The sequence below is a fragment of the Mesocricetus auratus genome, unplaced genomic scaffold, assembly GCF_017639785.1.
Source record: "Mesocricetus auratus isolate SY011 unplaced genomic scaffold, BCM_Maur_2.0 Super-Scaffold_100024, whole genome shotgun sequence".
Taxonomy (NCBI): Eukaryota; Metazoa; Chordata; class Mammalia; order Rodentia; family Cricetidae; genus Mesocricetus; species Mesocricetus auratus.
Genome location: NW_024429205.1, coordinates 1,513,230 through 1,526,280, shown reverse-complemented (window position 1 = coordinate 1,526,280; position 13,051 = coordinate 1,513,230). Strand labels below are relative to the sequence as shown.

Below are 13,051 nucleotides of genomic sequence, written 5' to 3'. Positions count from 1 at the left end.
TCACTCTTAAACCTTCATACTTATTTACATCATAATTTCTTTCTTTTTTTGGTTTTTGGTTTTTTGAGACAGGGTTTCTCTGTATTGTTTTGGAGGCTGTCCTGGAACTGGCTCTGTAGACCAGGCTGGACTCGAACACACAGAGATCAGCCTGCCTCTGCCTCCCGAGTGCTGGGATTAAAGGTGTGCGCCACCACCGCCTGGCCTATTTACACCATAATTTCTAAACTTGTTGTTTTATAACTTGTTCCACTAGAAGTCTCCTTTTCATTGCAAGACCAAATGCTAAATGATGTCCCAAGTATCTTCTGAGAAAATTAATCAACAAACATATTGGCTTATTAAAGGGTCTTGTGTACCAGGGAACTGCACTGTCCAGATGCTCATGGAGCTGGGACAAGCTATGATTCATTCACACCATGCACATTGCTCAACATAGAAACAAACCCTCTGGTCACTTGTGCCTTTCTGTTTCTTGAGGATACTGGCAGGAAATTGAAAACACATTCTTAGCCATGTGGTGTTTAAATGCTGTACCAAGGAGCCTCAGGCAATGTTTTCTGGCCAATAACCTACTGATTTTTGGAGAGGTGAGAAAATGAGTAAAGATTTTCACTGGGTGCAGTGGGCAGAGGCAGTGGGGTCAGTTCAAGACCACTCTTGGCTATAGATATGTGAGACCCTGTCTCAAAAGAGAAGGAGGAAGGGAGGCAGGGAATGTGGGAAAGGGCAGGAGAGAGAATTGTTAGATAATTAAAAAGGCAAGAATATAAAATTTTATGTCCCTCTCCTATTTCTGTCTTTAAAAAAGGATTTTAAAATTCTTTTATATGTACATGTGTTCATGTACATGTGTGGGTCAGTGCCCTTGATGGCTAGAAGGGGTTGCTGGATCACCTGTAGCTGGAGTTACATGGGTGCCCTTTTGATGTCTGTTTTCAAACAAGCCAACAATGTACAAAGAATTCTTACGCTTTTTCAAACAATACATTAATTCTCCCTGCATTTCTCTTTAAGTCTTTGAAGCAAAGATTTAATAGCACGAGAGGAAAAATTGAAGATACTTACGCATCTTTTTTCTTTTTCTTTTTTTGGTTTTTCGAGACAGGGTTTCTCTGTGGCTTTTGAGGATGTCCTGGAACTCGCTCTTGTAGACCAGGCTGGTCTCAAACTCACAGAGATCCGCCTGCCTCTGCCTCCTGAGTGCTGGGACTAAAGGCATGCGCCACCACTGCCTGGCTAATACTTACACATCTTATAAACAACGGTACTGAAAGTTAACACTAAAGAGAGCCACCTGGCAGCTGCCTTCCACTGTAATAAACACAGTGCATCAGCTTTCAAACATTGCAATGGTGCTACCTTCATCCTATGGAGAAGGCACTACTTTTGAGATTTAGAAACTGAGTGTATTCATGTCAATAACTTACTGATGTTTACTTATAAAGGCCAGGTTTGCAAAGGCAAGGACCCAAGTCACCATCAGGAGAAAGAAGGAGTTTCTGACCCCAGCCCTCTTCTTAGCTCCTGATAGTGAAGAGGTTTGATCTGGAGAAACTGTAAGATCCCTGTGCACTGAAACCATGGCAACTGCTGTTTCCAAGAGCACATGGTTCATTATTCCCCGAGCTCACAATTCATTTGAACCTGTTTTCTGTTTTTGGTTCGGTAACAACTACATTAGCTATGATGACCAGTGGCTGTCATTCTACTCTTTCTTTATGGACAAGACCACAGTTGCAGGTGATAGATGGAAGGGAGTCACACTGCTGCCTAGGAAAATTGGCTCAGGGTCTCATCTAGGTAAAGACCAAACAAACAAACAAACAAACAAACAAACAAACCCTATGCCATGAAATTGCTTGGCTGGAGGAACTCTTTACCTTCTTAGGATCACATCTAAGCTGAGCAAGCAGCAGAATGCATTTGCAAAGTGCAGTTTGAGGAGTCTCCTCTTAGCTCCACACATGGCAGATGGTTCATTCTAGAGAAGGAATCTGGGCAGAAGAATATCCTTGAGAGAGACTTGGTCTTCATGGGTGACAGACCAAGGGTCTATCAACATCACCGTCCCTTTAAAGACTCCACTAGGAGCTCCATTACCATTTCTTAAATGTGAGACCAAAGTGAGAAGTTGGAAATCTTCCAGAGGATTACCAGAACCAGTCACCATACCTGCTCTAGGACTCTAGACTCTATGATGAAAGGCAAGGACTCCAGACTCTACGATGAAAGTCAGATTGCCGATGCTGTCAGGTGCCTGGGCCTGTGCAGCTTTGAGTTCAAAGTATATTTAATGAGCCAGATTAAGCCCCCAGGTCACTTTATACACTGGGAGGGTCTGCCTCTAGAACCTTCTCCATTTCCTTTCCCAACCGAGGCTCTCTGAACCTGCTATTGATTTTCCTGGATAAGAACCAGTGGCTATATCCCTTTCTTTACTACTGTGAAAACCTGTCTCTGTGGTTCCTTAATTTTATTGCAACAATGAGGATGCTGGTAAACTGAGGACAGACAGTCAAGATAAAATGACTTTGCCTACAGCAATGAGTCAGGAGCAGAGAAGTCAGAAGCCTCTGCCACTGATGGAGATGAAAGATTTGTGAGCACAGCGGGCGGCCAGGAGCAAGCTCTGGGGAGAAAGGCATGCACATTGTTATGCCTCTTTCATCTATTATGATTCAGTTCTTCCAACTTTAAAACCTCTTCCTATTTATTTTCATTTCAGATCTTGAGAGCCTATTAAATCTCTACACACAAAGGAGAGGAGAATCGACTTAGCGTTCAAATGGGAGGACTTGTGAAAAGTTTATCTTGCTCGGCTAAGAAGCCATCTCCGTGTCTGAAAGTGGGGGCTTCAGGATCCATCAGCACACAGGGTACTAATCCCTTACAGTCAAGATAAATAATCCTCAGAGACAGATATGCGAGATTCTACATGGAGAAACTGACATTTGATGCAGGGGGAGAAACAGACAGAGTGTTTGAGGGAGTCAGGCACGGAGGGAGTAAGTGGAAAGATTATGTGTGAAATTATCTAGAAGAAAGATGGCTGGTTGTGGCGGCAGGAGAGGCGAGTGTGGGGATGACTGAGGGGACAGTTGCAGCAGCATTTTGCTTCTGGACCTGCATAGACTCTCAGATCAAGACAATTGTGGGCAAGTGTGACCAGAGTCCATTGAAGTCTCTGTGACTTCTGCAGAACACTGGTTTATTTAAGCACTCACTGAGTAGCTGTACCACAGCAGGTGTCCGGGACCCATGCGGCACGGCATGATCTCCTTCTGTCAGTCTTCTGTCTATCAAATGAGGTTCTCTGCAGATTTGAAGACAGTGCACTGAGAAAGCAACAGCAATCCTATCACCTGCTTGCTGCTGGTCAGGCTATGGGGTTCCCAGGCAAAAAGTGGCCCTTCCTGGTAGGCTGGAGCAAGGCAAGGGAGAACAGAACAGCAAGGATCCAACACAGTTACCTGGTACCAACAGATGATGACCACAGGGCCCCAGCACTGACAACTCTCCATGAAGATTTGACCTTCACTGTCAGCCACTCAGTCTTTCATCTCACAGCAAACCCCTCACCCTGTTGAGATGTGTGTATAGGACTCTTTCCTGCATACTATGTGAAGTTGGTACCGGAGGCTCAGAGGCATCAAGAACACCATACTGTGGGAAACCTCGACTGCCTGATACATTCTATAGAGAGGCTTTTCTATTTTTGGAATTAGTGTTTAAACATGGCACCATCTTTTCCAAAACAAACCAAAGCATTTATCAGGATAATTGTGACTTGTACTATCTATCACTTTACAAAATGTGCTCATATGCAACAATGCCTAAGCATTGTTTTGACTCCACAAAGCCCACCTGGTCCTCGCTAGTTCTTATTCTGCAAGGGGAGCATTTCAAAGCAAATGGGGTTTTCCCTTAGTTATGAAATAAACCTGCATTGTTATTGTCAGAACCTGGATAGCTGGGACAACGGAACCCAATGTTATGGTCTTCACTTCCCCCCATTCTCTTTTCTCCTTTCCTTCCCACCCCCCCTTTCCTGATGTGCAGAAAGAAGGTCAATGACACCTTATCTTTTTCTAGGATAGCAAAGAAACAAGAGGTGTGGAAATGGGTCCTCTGTATGTGAGAATAGAGACAGAAGGATCGTGTAACACAGGTTGGTGCGTAAGTGTGAGTTGCTGCACTGTTTAGCTTCATATATTGAGGTTCTCCAGAGAAACAGAATCAGAGAACCAGTAAAGGGTATCTATCTGTCTATATCTATCTATCTATCTATCTATCTATCTATCTATCAATCTATCTATCATCTATTATTTATCATCTATCTATCATCTGTGATTATATACTGTTTATGAACTAATAAAGCTTGCCTGGAGATCTGAATGTAAAGCTAGCCACAGCTATAGAAGCCAGACAGTGGTAGCACATGCCTTTAATCCCAGGACTTAGAAGACAGAGGCAGATGGATCTCTGTGAGGGTTTCATGAGAGTGGATCAGTCTAAAAGAGAAACAGAGCTCATGCCTTTAATCCCAGCACTAGAAAGGTATATAAGAGTAGGTCTCAGCTGGTGATTTGTCTACAGCCAGGTTGAGGACAGGAGGGCAATTCGTCTCCAGCCACGGTGAAGATTGTGGAGCCAGGATCAACCTTTCAGTGGTTAAGAGCTTGTGGCTGGCTGATATGCTTTTCTGATATTCAGCTTTAACCCCAATATCCATCTCTGGGTTTATATTATTCATGTTATATCTATCTATCTATCTATCTATCTATCTATCTATCTATCTATCATTTGTCTATAAGAGATAGATATCTATCCATGGAGATTTATTAGATTATGTTGCAAAGTTTAGACTGGGTAGGCCAACAATGGCTGTACCCTGGCACATAAAGATAGATGTCTTAGTTACTGATTGTAGCACAGAGGATTCTGGATAGCCACTGATCTTCAGAACACAATGGAAGGCAACAGAATAGTTGCACTCACTAGCAGAGAGTGAAGTCTACTAGGTAAAAGTAGCAACTTTCCCCTTGGACTTCCTTGTTTCTGGGTTGCCACAGGAAGGTGCCACCCACTGTGAGGTGACTTCCTTTCTTGGTTAACCCTTCTAGGTAATACCCGTATGGACCTGCTCAGAGGCATGCCTCTTTATAGACATATATATTGCAGTTCTAGTCAAGTTGACAATGAACAGCAGTTCTTTGGTACGGTCACATTTCATCTGCTCAAGGTATCACAAAGTTGCTCTGCACCTATAGTTAGTCTTTATGTTATTCTCACAAAGCCACCTCAGAAGCAGTGAAGTGTTTTATTGCCTCTCATTCCCTTTGTTCAGCAAGAAAGAACAACACATAGGGGGAATACCAGCCCCATCACAGTCCCCAGAGGGCATCTGGGGCAACCCCAGGTTCTAGTCCTGCATGCCTCTCTGAAGCCTTGACTGTCTTCTCACAACCTCAGCTCTGAACTCTCTTCTCACAGCATCTGCCTCTGGACTTTACAACCCTTCTGCTCGGTTCTTCTACATGTTCTTCATTATCAGAAAGATTGTCGGCTAGCATACATATTGTTCTTGGCTTTTGGCCTTAATGATGGACCAGCTAGACCAATGTCATGATCTTCAACCCAAACTGGGACCATCTAAGCCAGGCTGGCTCCTAACTGAGGGGCTCTAAGAGACAGTGACCGTCATGTGTCAGCTCCTATGCTTTACTGATTTGTTCCACAGTAGAAAATCCTGTGGTAGAGCTAAGTGAAATTTTAGCTTGCCTCCACGAATAGCTTGCTTTCTTTATAGCCATGATCAACAGTCAAGCTATGCTTGTGAGAGAGGCATCTTGGTAGCTGACCCAGGATTCAAAAGTTGCAGCATAGGGCTGAACAGTCTGCAATGCAACATGGCTATAATGTCACAGACATCTTCCTGCATTTACAGAGTTGAGCCTCTGTCCTCTGCTGAGACTCTCTGAGAGCATGCTGTTTCATATCAACGTTCTGCCCTCAAATTCTCAGTGAACAACTAATTTCTTTTTTTGTGTTGAAAAATTTAAAAAACAGTCTTATTCCCCAAAGGGCTTGGTCACAGCCATAGTTGGCCCAGAACCTGCTTCTGAAACCATCCAGCAAGGGAGGAGTCTCACACCAGGGCCACAGAAGAAGGTCTGATCATCTGAGAATTTCCTAGTAACTCGGTGCAGTCCCTCAGCAGTGGGTCCAGCTCTGTCCTACAAGCACATGGACCTAGGGGAGGCATGGCTAACTTTGCCAGGACCTTCTCATAGCTGATGCTGAATGGTTCCTGGGTTTTCGTGAAGTCCTTTGGGCTGTGGTCCAGGAACAAAGCAACCTATGTGAGAGACCCGCCTACTTCTGACACTGGATCAGGCCTGTTGATTTTTAGTTTCCAGTAGATCTTGACATGTCTGGAGCTCAGGTAAGCACCTCCCAACTATAGTCTTGGAACAGCTATGTCCAGCCAGAGTTCTATAGGGACATACTTCTGAAGTCTCTAGGACAGGCTTATCTGCCAGTGTCCTACAATGACTCTTCTGTGATTCAAAGACTTGGGTGGGTCTTAGTCCTAGTTCTTTGTAGCTATGCACTGAGAAAGGCTTGCCTGCATAAGACTGGAAGGAAACATCTCCCACAGTGCCCTTGTAGATTCTTGGGATGGCCCTACACCTGGGCTCGAGTTCCTTTTAGCCACAGATCAGAACAGTGTGGCCCACCTAGGAATCTTTCTAGCATTTCATCAGGGTCATCTAGAGACACAGAGGAAGAGACTCCATTCTATGAACCCAGCACCACGTTTTCTGTATAAAAGCTCTATCACCAGCCCCAAAGAACTCAGTTCTGGGGCAGTCCGTCTTATCCAGGATAAAGCAGGATGCACACTCCTTAGAACTCTGATGTCCATCAACTGCGGCTTCCACTGCAGATGCAGTTTAAACCGCTGACTTAATCACACAAAAGACAAAATCAGTGAAGTCAAATGCAGGTTATTTTAATAAGATAGTCAGTGGGCAAAAGCAAGAAAAAAGGAGTAAATGAATCATGGTCGACTGAAGGGATACCTTCAGATTTACAGTGATGGGAGTTCCAGATGGAGAGGAAAGAAGCAACAGGCAGAAAGCAGTGTCTGGAAATACCCTGAATCCTGGGAGAGACAGAGAAATTCAATTCCAGAAAGTTTGAAATACCCCTAGAGCAATCAATTCAAACCAGCACAGTCAGCCGTATTAATCAAACTCTCAAAAGAGAGAATTCTGAAGCAGCAAAAGAGAACAAAAGTATCATACATAAGGGAACAGCCTTCAGATTCTCAGACAAAATCTAAGGAGAAACCACAAACATCAGGAGAGCTGGAATACTGCATTTATAGTGTTAGAAGGAAAAAGAACTCCCAAGCAGGAATACAATGTTGTCCTTTAGACTAAAGGCTGAAGGAGTCTATCATCATGATGGCCACAGTAGTGCTAAAAGAAGTCATCAATCTGTTATGAACAAAATGCTAAATAATGCACAAAAATGTATGAACATGAAAGCTTATCAACCTTGCCCCGGGGTTGATGGCACTTACCAGCATGTGGCTCTGATAAAAGAAGAGGTCTGAGAGAAAAGCAGGAATGTCTGCCATCACTTCCGCATGTATGGGTGTGTTTACTCCTGCTGCCATCCTCCACTGACACCAAACTCCAGCTACTTCATTCTGGCCAGGTAAACTAAGCACCAGCAACTCTTCAGGGGAGTCCTGGGCTTTTGATGCTGGGTGGAACTTCTGAGGCCTCTAGCATTATAGACTGAACAGCTACCAGGTTCTATGTCTCTCTAGTGTTCAGGCAGGCACTGGACTATCCTGTCCCCACTGTGTGAGCCAACCCAATAAATTCCCTTTCCCCTTTGTAACACACACACACACACACACACACACACACACACACACACACACACACACATACACGATCACTCCGTCCACCCCGCCCCGCCACTACAGTTCTTTGTACAGACACACTGGTCTCAATTCACATAGAAGATGAACTGAAACTGTTTGTGGGTATATATGGGTACACACGCGTGTGTGCATTTGTATGTGGGCATGTATGTGTATTTGTGTGTGTATATTTCTCCCCCCAAATAGACAAGAACAATCAAAACAGACAAGAAGTAAATAAAGGCAACTGAAAGTATAATACAACTAGAAGTCAATTCTTTGAAAAGATAAAATTGATACAAATTTAGAAAGATTAAAAAAGAGAGAAATCTCAAAACATAAATGAACAAGAAGATATTGAAATGCTCTATAGGAACCAAAAGGATCATCTATGGCAACTGGGAACAATTTATACCAATTATTTGGATAATCTAGAATATTAAGATAACATTAAAAAATAAGTTCCAAGTAGCACACAAATGACTAAGACTGAATCAGAGAGGCAGAAAGTCTTAGTGAGTCATTATGGAGGCTGGGTCAAGAGTTCTGATCCTCATCAAAGAAAATGTGAGGACCTGGTCGCATTACTGAGTTCTATAAAGCATTCAAAGAAGAAACAATACCAACGCTTCACAAACTCTTCCAAAGAATCAAAGAAGACAGAACACATCTAAGGTAATTTCAAAAGACTATCATTTACTCTGTCTGACCCCAAAACCAGACAAAGACACTACAAGCAAACACTAGTATGAAGAACACATGCACATTAACCAATACATTCAACAGGATAATTAAATGATCATTCATGTGACCAACTGGAATTTGTCCTTGAGATGGAAGTATTATTAAGTACAAACAATAAACATGGCACATTGCACCAAGAGAATGAAGGGTAAAAATCACATGATCATTTCAAAGGATACAGAAGAAACATTTGACAAAATTCAACACCATCTCATTAAAAAAAAATCTCAAAAAATTATGCATGGATTATACCCCAACAAAACCAAGGAGTATTAAAAAAGAAAAGCCATAGCACACATTATACTCAGTGATGAAATGATGAATACTTCCTCTGTAATTGGGAATAAGAGAAGCATGCCTATTCTTACTGCTTCTATTTGGCACAGTACTGGATACTAAACAGCAAGTAGGCAAGAGAAAGGAAAACCTACACATATGTATAGGAAAGGAAGAAATGAAATTGTCTCTGTTGATGACTTGATCTTCTATGCAGAAAACACCACAAAGACTTCATAAACACATATAAACAAGCCATTCAAATTGACATGTGGGCTCATTACAACTAGAAGATACAAAATCAGCATGCATAAATCAGTAGTGTTTCTGAACACTGGGAACAAACTATACAAAAATGAATTAAAGAAACAATCCCCTTTGCAAAATAATAAAATAGGAGAAATTCAAGGAAGTTCAGCATCTAATCACTGAAAGCGACAAAACACTGATGAAGGTAATTAAAGAAGTAACAAATATATGTAGTTACACTGAGTTTTCATGGATTAGGAATATTAATATCAAATGTCCACACTACGAAAAGCAGCTACATTAGATGCTAGCAACCAGCTGCAATGCCTGGTCCAGAAGATCTGGCACCCTCTTCTGGCCTCTGCTGATACCTACACCTGTTTGCTTGCACACCTCCCAAATAAAGAAAAGATTTATTTTTATTTTAAATGAGCACCTGAAGTCTGGGGACATGTGCATGTAAACACAGCTGTTGTGGAAACCAGAAGATGGTGTTGGATTCCATGGAGCTGGAGTTACAGGTGGTTATAAAATACTATGTGGGTACTGGGGACCAAACTTAAGTCCTCTGGATTAGCAGTATAGGTTCTTAACCACTAAGCCATCTCTCCCTTCCTAACAACAACAACAACATCAACAAATCTTGAAAAAAATTATCCTGATTCAGTCATCATGTACTGTTTGTGAAATACTCTGTACCCCAAAAAGACATAGATCACTATGTATCTTTAAAAAAGAAGCCTGAGAACACACATATGCTCATACCGCTCATCACACAGTACAACTTCATACACGCATGGTACTCATGCCACATATTAAATGGTACAACCATGCACACATATTTTGTGACACATTAAGGTTCAATTTAAAACAAGGTGTTTATACTATGCCTTTTCTAACTGAAGATGGTAGGCAGGTCACTGTTCCCTATCTCTGGCTTCTGTAAAAACTCAAGCAGGGATCCCAGGCCTCTCAGACTGGTGCATGAGCTTTCACAGATACATCTTGAAACTACATTGTTAACAGGGATTCCATTTTTGAACACAGGAGCTGACCTAACCCTCTTACTTTATTAATGGAGAAAATGAAGATCACCAAGTTCAAATGACTTTTCAATGTCTATTTGCATTTTAGAAAACTATACAATCTTTTATAATTGAACCTCTTCTGTTGGTACTTAAAGCTGAAGACAGAGTTTCTTCTTTTTGGACTATTTCCTAAGCAATGACAATTGCTCTTGCTAGAAGGTAGAACAGTTCCTACTTAAAATAAATAAAATAAAGATCAGCCACTACAACTGCTTCTGTATCCCTTTCCTTGTGGTCTTCAATACTTCCTCAAATGCTACCCTGCAGAGACAATGCCTGTGCTTGACAACAGTGTGGTCAGACACTGAAGCTGTGGCTGGAATTGGCAGACTGAGGGGTGAGCCAGACTTTCCCACAGTGCTGAGTTCACTGCCTTTCCCTCCTGTGCCAGGTTCACCAGTTTTCCCACTCCCAACACTGGTCACATACCTGAGCTTTTCTGTTCCAGCCTTGTACCTGGAGATCCGAGCCATGGACAAAGGGACTGACAAGGTGTCTAGCCAGCGCTTCTCATACTTTGGTTCATTAGCTATGGGTGAGGAAGGTGATGATGGAGCCTGTGCAAAATAAGCAAGAGTCAGTCAACACAGGACCAGTCAGAGCACTGTTCTCTGGAGAGACTTATGACTGAGGCAGCCATCCCGCAAAACTCAGATTAGCCCACTCCAACTGATGAAAGCATACAAGATCACTTCTCAGAGAGCCAGGCAGAATGCAGCTCCTATGTTTGAATATAAAAGCTTTAAAAATATGTTTTAAACATTATTTTATTTTGCAAAAAAGGGAAGAAAGCTAAAAGAGAGGTCAGAGAGAAATGCATTTGGAGGAAAACCTCACAGTTACAACAGAACTTAACTTAAAAACCTTACGGGAAAGTAGTTCAAAACTAGCCGAACTGATGAATGTCAGAGGCCCATTAATGTGGACAAAATGGAATTGGCTTCTATTGATGGCAAATGAATCCCATCTATGAGATGTATTTCTAGACCAAGATCAGATCTTGAGTTTCTTTATTAGATACTCAGAAAGATGGGAAGTCATACCTCTTCTTGACCTGAGAGGGGCACAGTTCCTAAGAGGGTGACTACAGCTCTTTCATCTTAATTTTTAGGCTTTGGAGATCCTAAAGGTCATGACTTTTAACCTCAGACATCAGGTACTTTTGAACGGAACTGTGACAAAACTTTGTCTAATGAAATGGTAAAAGTTGACTCATAAAATGCCTTTATAACACAAGTTTTAAAAGAACCATGGAATCTGCTACAAAGAGAATAAACAACAAAATAATCAAGTCCCTGGGTTTAGAGAGGGTAGGAAGCTAGAAAAGCCACTTAGCCATGGTGTCCAGGACCAGATCTGAGGCTTATGAGCAGAACTCTCAAAGGTAGGGACACACTCTAATCCAGGACCTGGTCATGTATGCCCAGTGTAGAGTCACTATGGAGTGGGGAAATTCTGCTTTCTCACTATCTTTCTTCTCTGAAGAGTGTCTTATTGTAATCAACCTGGCCCATATCCTGTGTCAAGTAAGAGAAATATGGCTTCTCCATTGGTCTCATATGTTCACGTGAAGATCTGTCTTGAGGTTCACACTGGAACCTGAGCTAAGAGCCTCATCATACAGGTCTGGTTTTGGTGAGGTTACTTGGTCCAGTTGCCCAGACCTGAAGCTGAAGAGGTATATCCTTGGGGATGTGGAGAGGATATAAAAACTCTGCCAACAGGAAGAAAGGCTGTGAGCTTGTAGAAAAAGTCTAATTCCCCTGGTTCGTTCTCCCCTGTAGCGTAGGCCTTGGGCATGGGTGCCTCATTGATCAATACGAATGACAACTTTTTTGGAAGCTCACCCTTGGGCACTTCTGACAGGCAGCAAGGAATCTCCCAAAACCCCAGGGACCTGGTGAGGATAGGTGTTAGTTGAGTGGGCACCCTCCAGAAGACCAGACTCTGAATGACCTCTGAGGTCAGCTACACTAAGCAACCATTCCTAACTTGCAGATTATTTAATGAATAAGACACTTTATTTAAAAAAAAGGGATGACCAGGACATTCACAAAAACCAGACACAGCAGCTGTGAGACAATAATTATGAAGGAACAATCGGATTTGCCTCCGTGCATTGTTTCCAAAAGAGTCACACAGCAGAGGGGCCCTGCCAGACTTCCTGTTGTGCATTCTCAATCAGCTACAGTGCTCCATAGTTATTCAGGAAATAGGAAACAGGTTCTGTTGGTGAAAAGAAGAATGTGCTAACAAGAATAGTAACTGTTAGAAATGTGTTTTTCTTTATAGCAATATGGATTAACTAAAATATTTTAAACTTTATTCTCACCCCAACAATACGTCGTACTGAAAATTGTGTTGATAGTTACGATTCTTTAGGCTCAGTTCCTACAAGCCTCATGTCCAACTGCATCAGGCTGAACCAGCCACTGAGTATTAGATGAGATAGTTCCCTGAACCTGCCTTCTTGTTGGCAAAGGCATGCCCTTCATCCTGAGACAGTGGCTTCTATAAGCAGTTGAGAGATACTTATCTACGGGGGGGGGGGTAAATGCTGACACCAAAATACCACATCAGAAGATGTGACATTGTGAGACCTCCTGAGGCATTCTGCAACTGTGATGAGAGAGGTAACATGTAAGTGTCTGAGGTGTCACCTCTCTGGATATGCATCTGGATGTCCAGAGAGTCAACTGCACCTCCACTCGGGGAACCTCGAAATCACTGAGCTTGACAGCTAGCATCT

The 13,051-nt window shown here is 42.5% G+C and overlaps 1 protein-coding gene across 3 annotated transcripts in view; it reads right to left on the bottom strand.

Moving 5' to 3' along the window:
• Nucleotides 1-13,051, bottom strand: part of Sntg2 (syntrophin gamma 2) — a 197,876-nt gene that overhangs the window by 70,816 nt on the left and 114,009 nt on the right. For all 3 annotated transcript variants that reach the window (XM_040730870.1, XM_040730872.1, XM_040730871.1), the window contains exon 9: nt 10,732-10,859. In XM_040730870.1, coding sequence (XP_040586804.1) covers nt 10,732-10,859 — 128 coding nt within the window. The remainder of the gene's footprint in view (nt 1-10,731; nt 10,860-13,051) is intronic.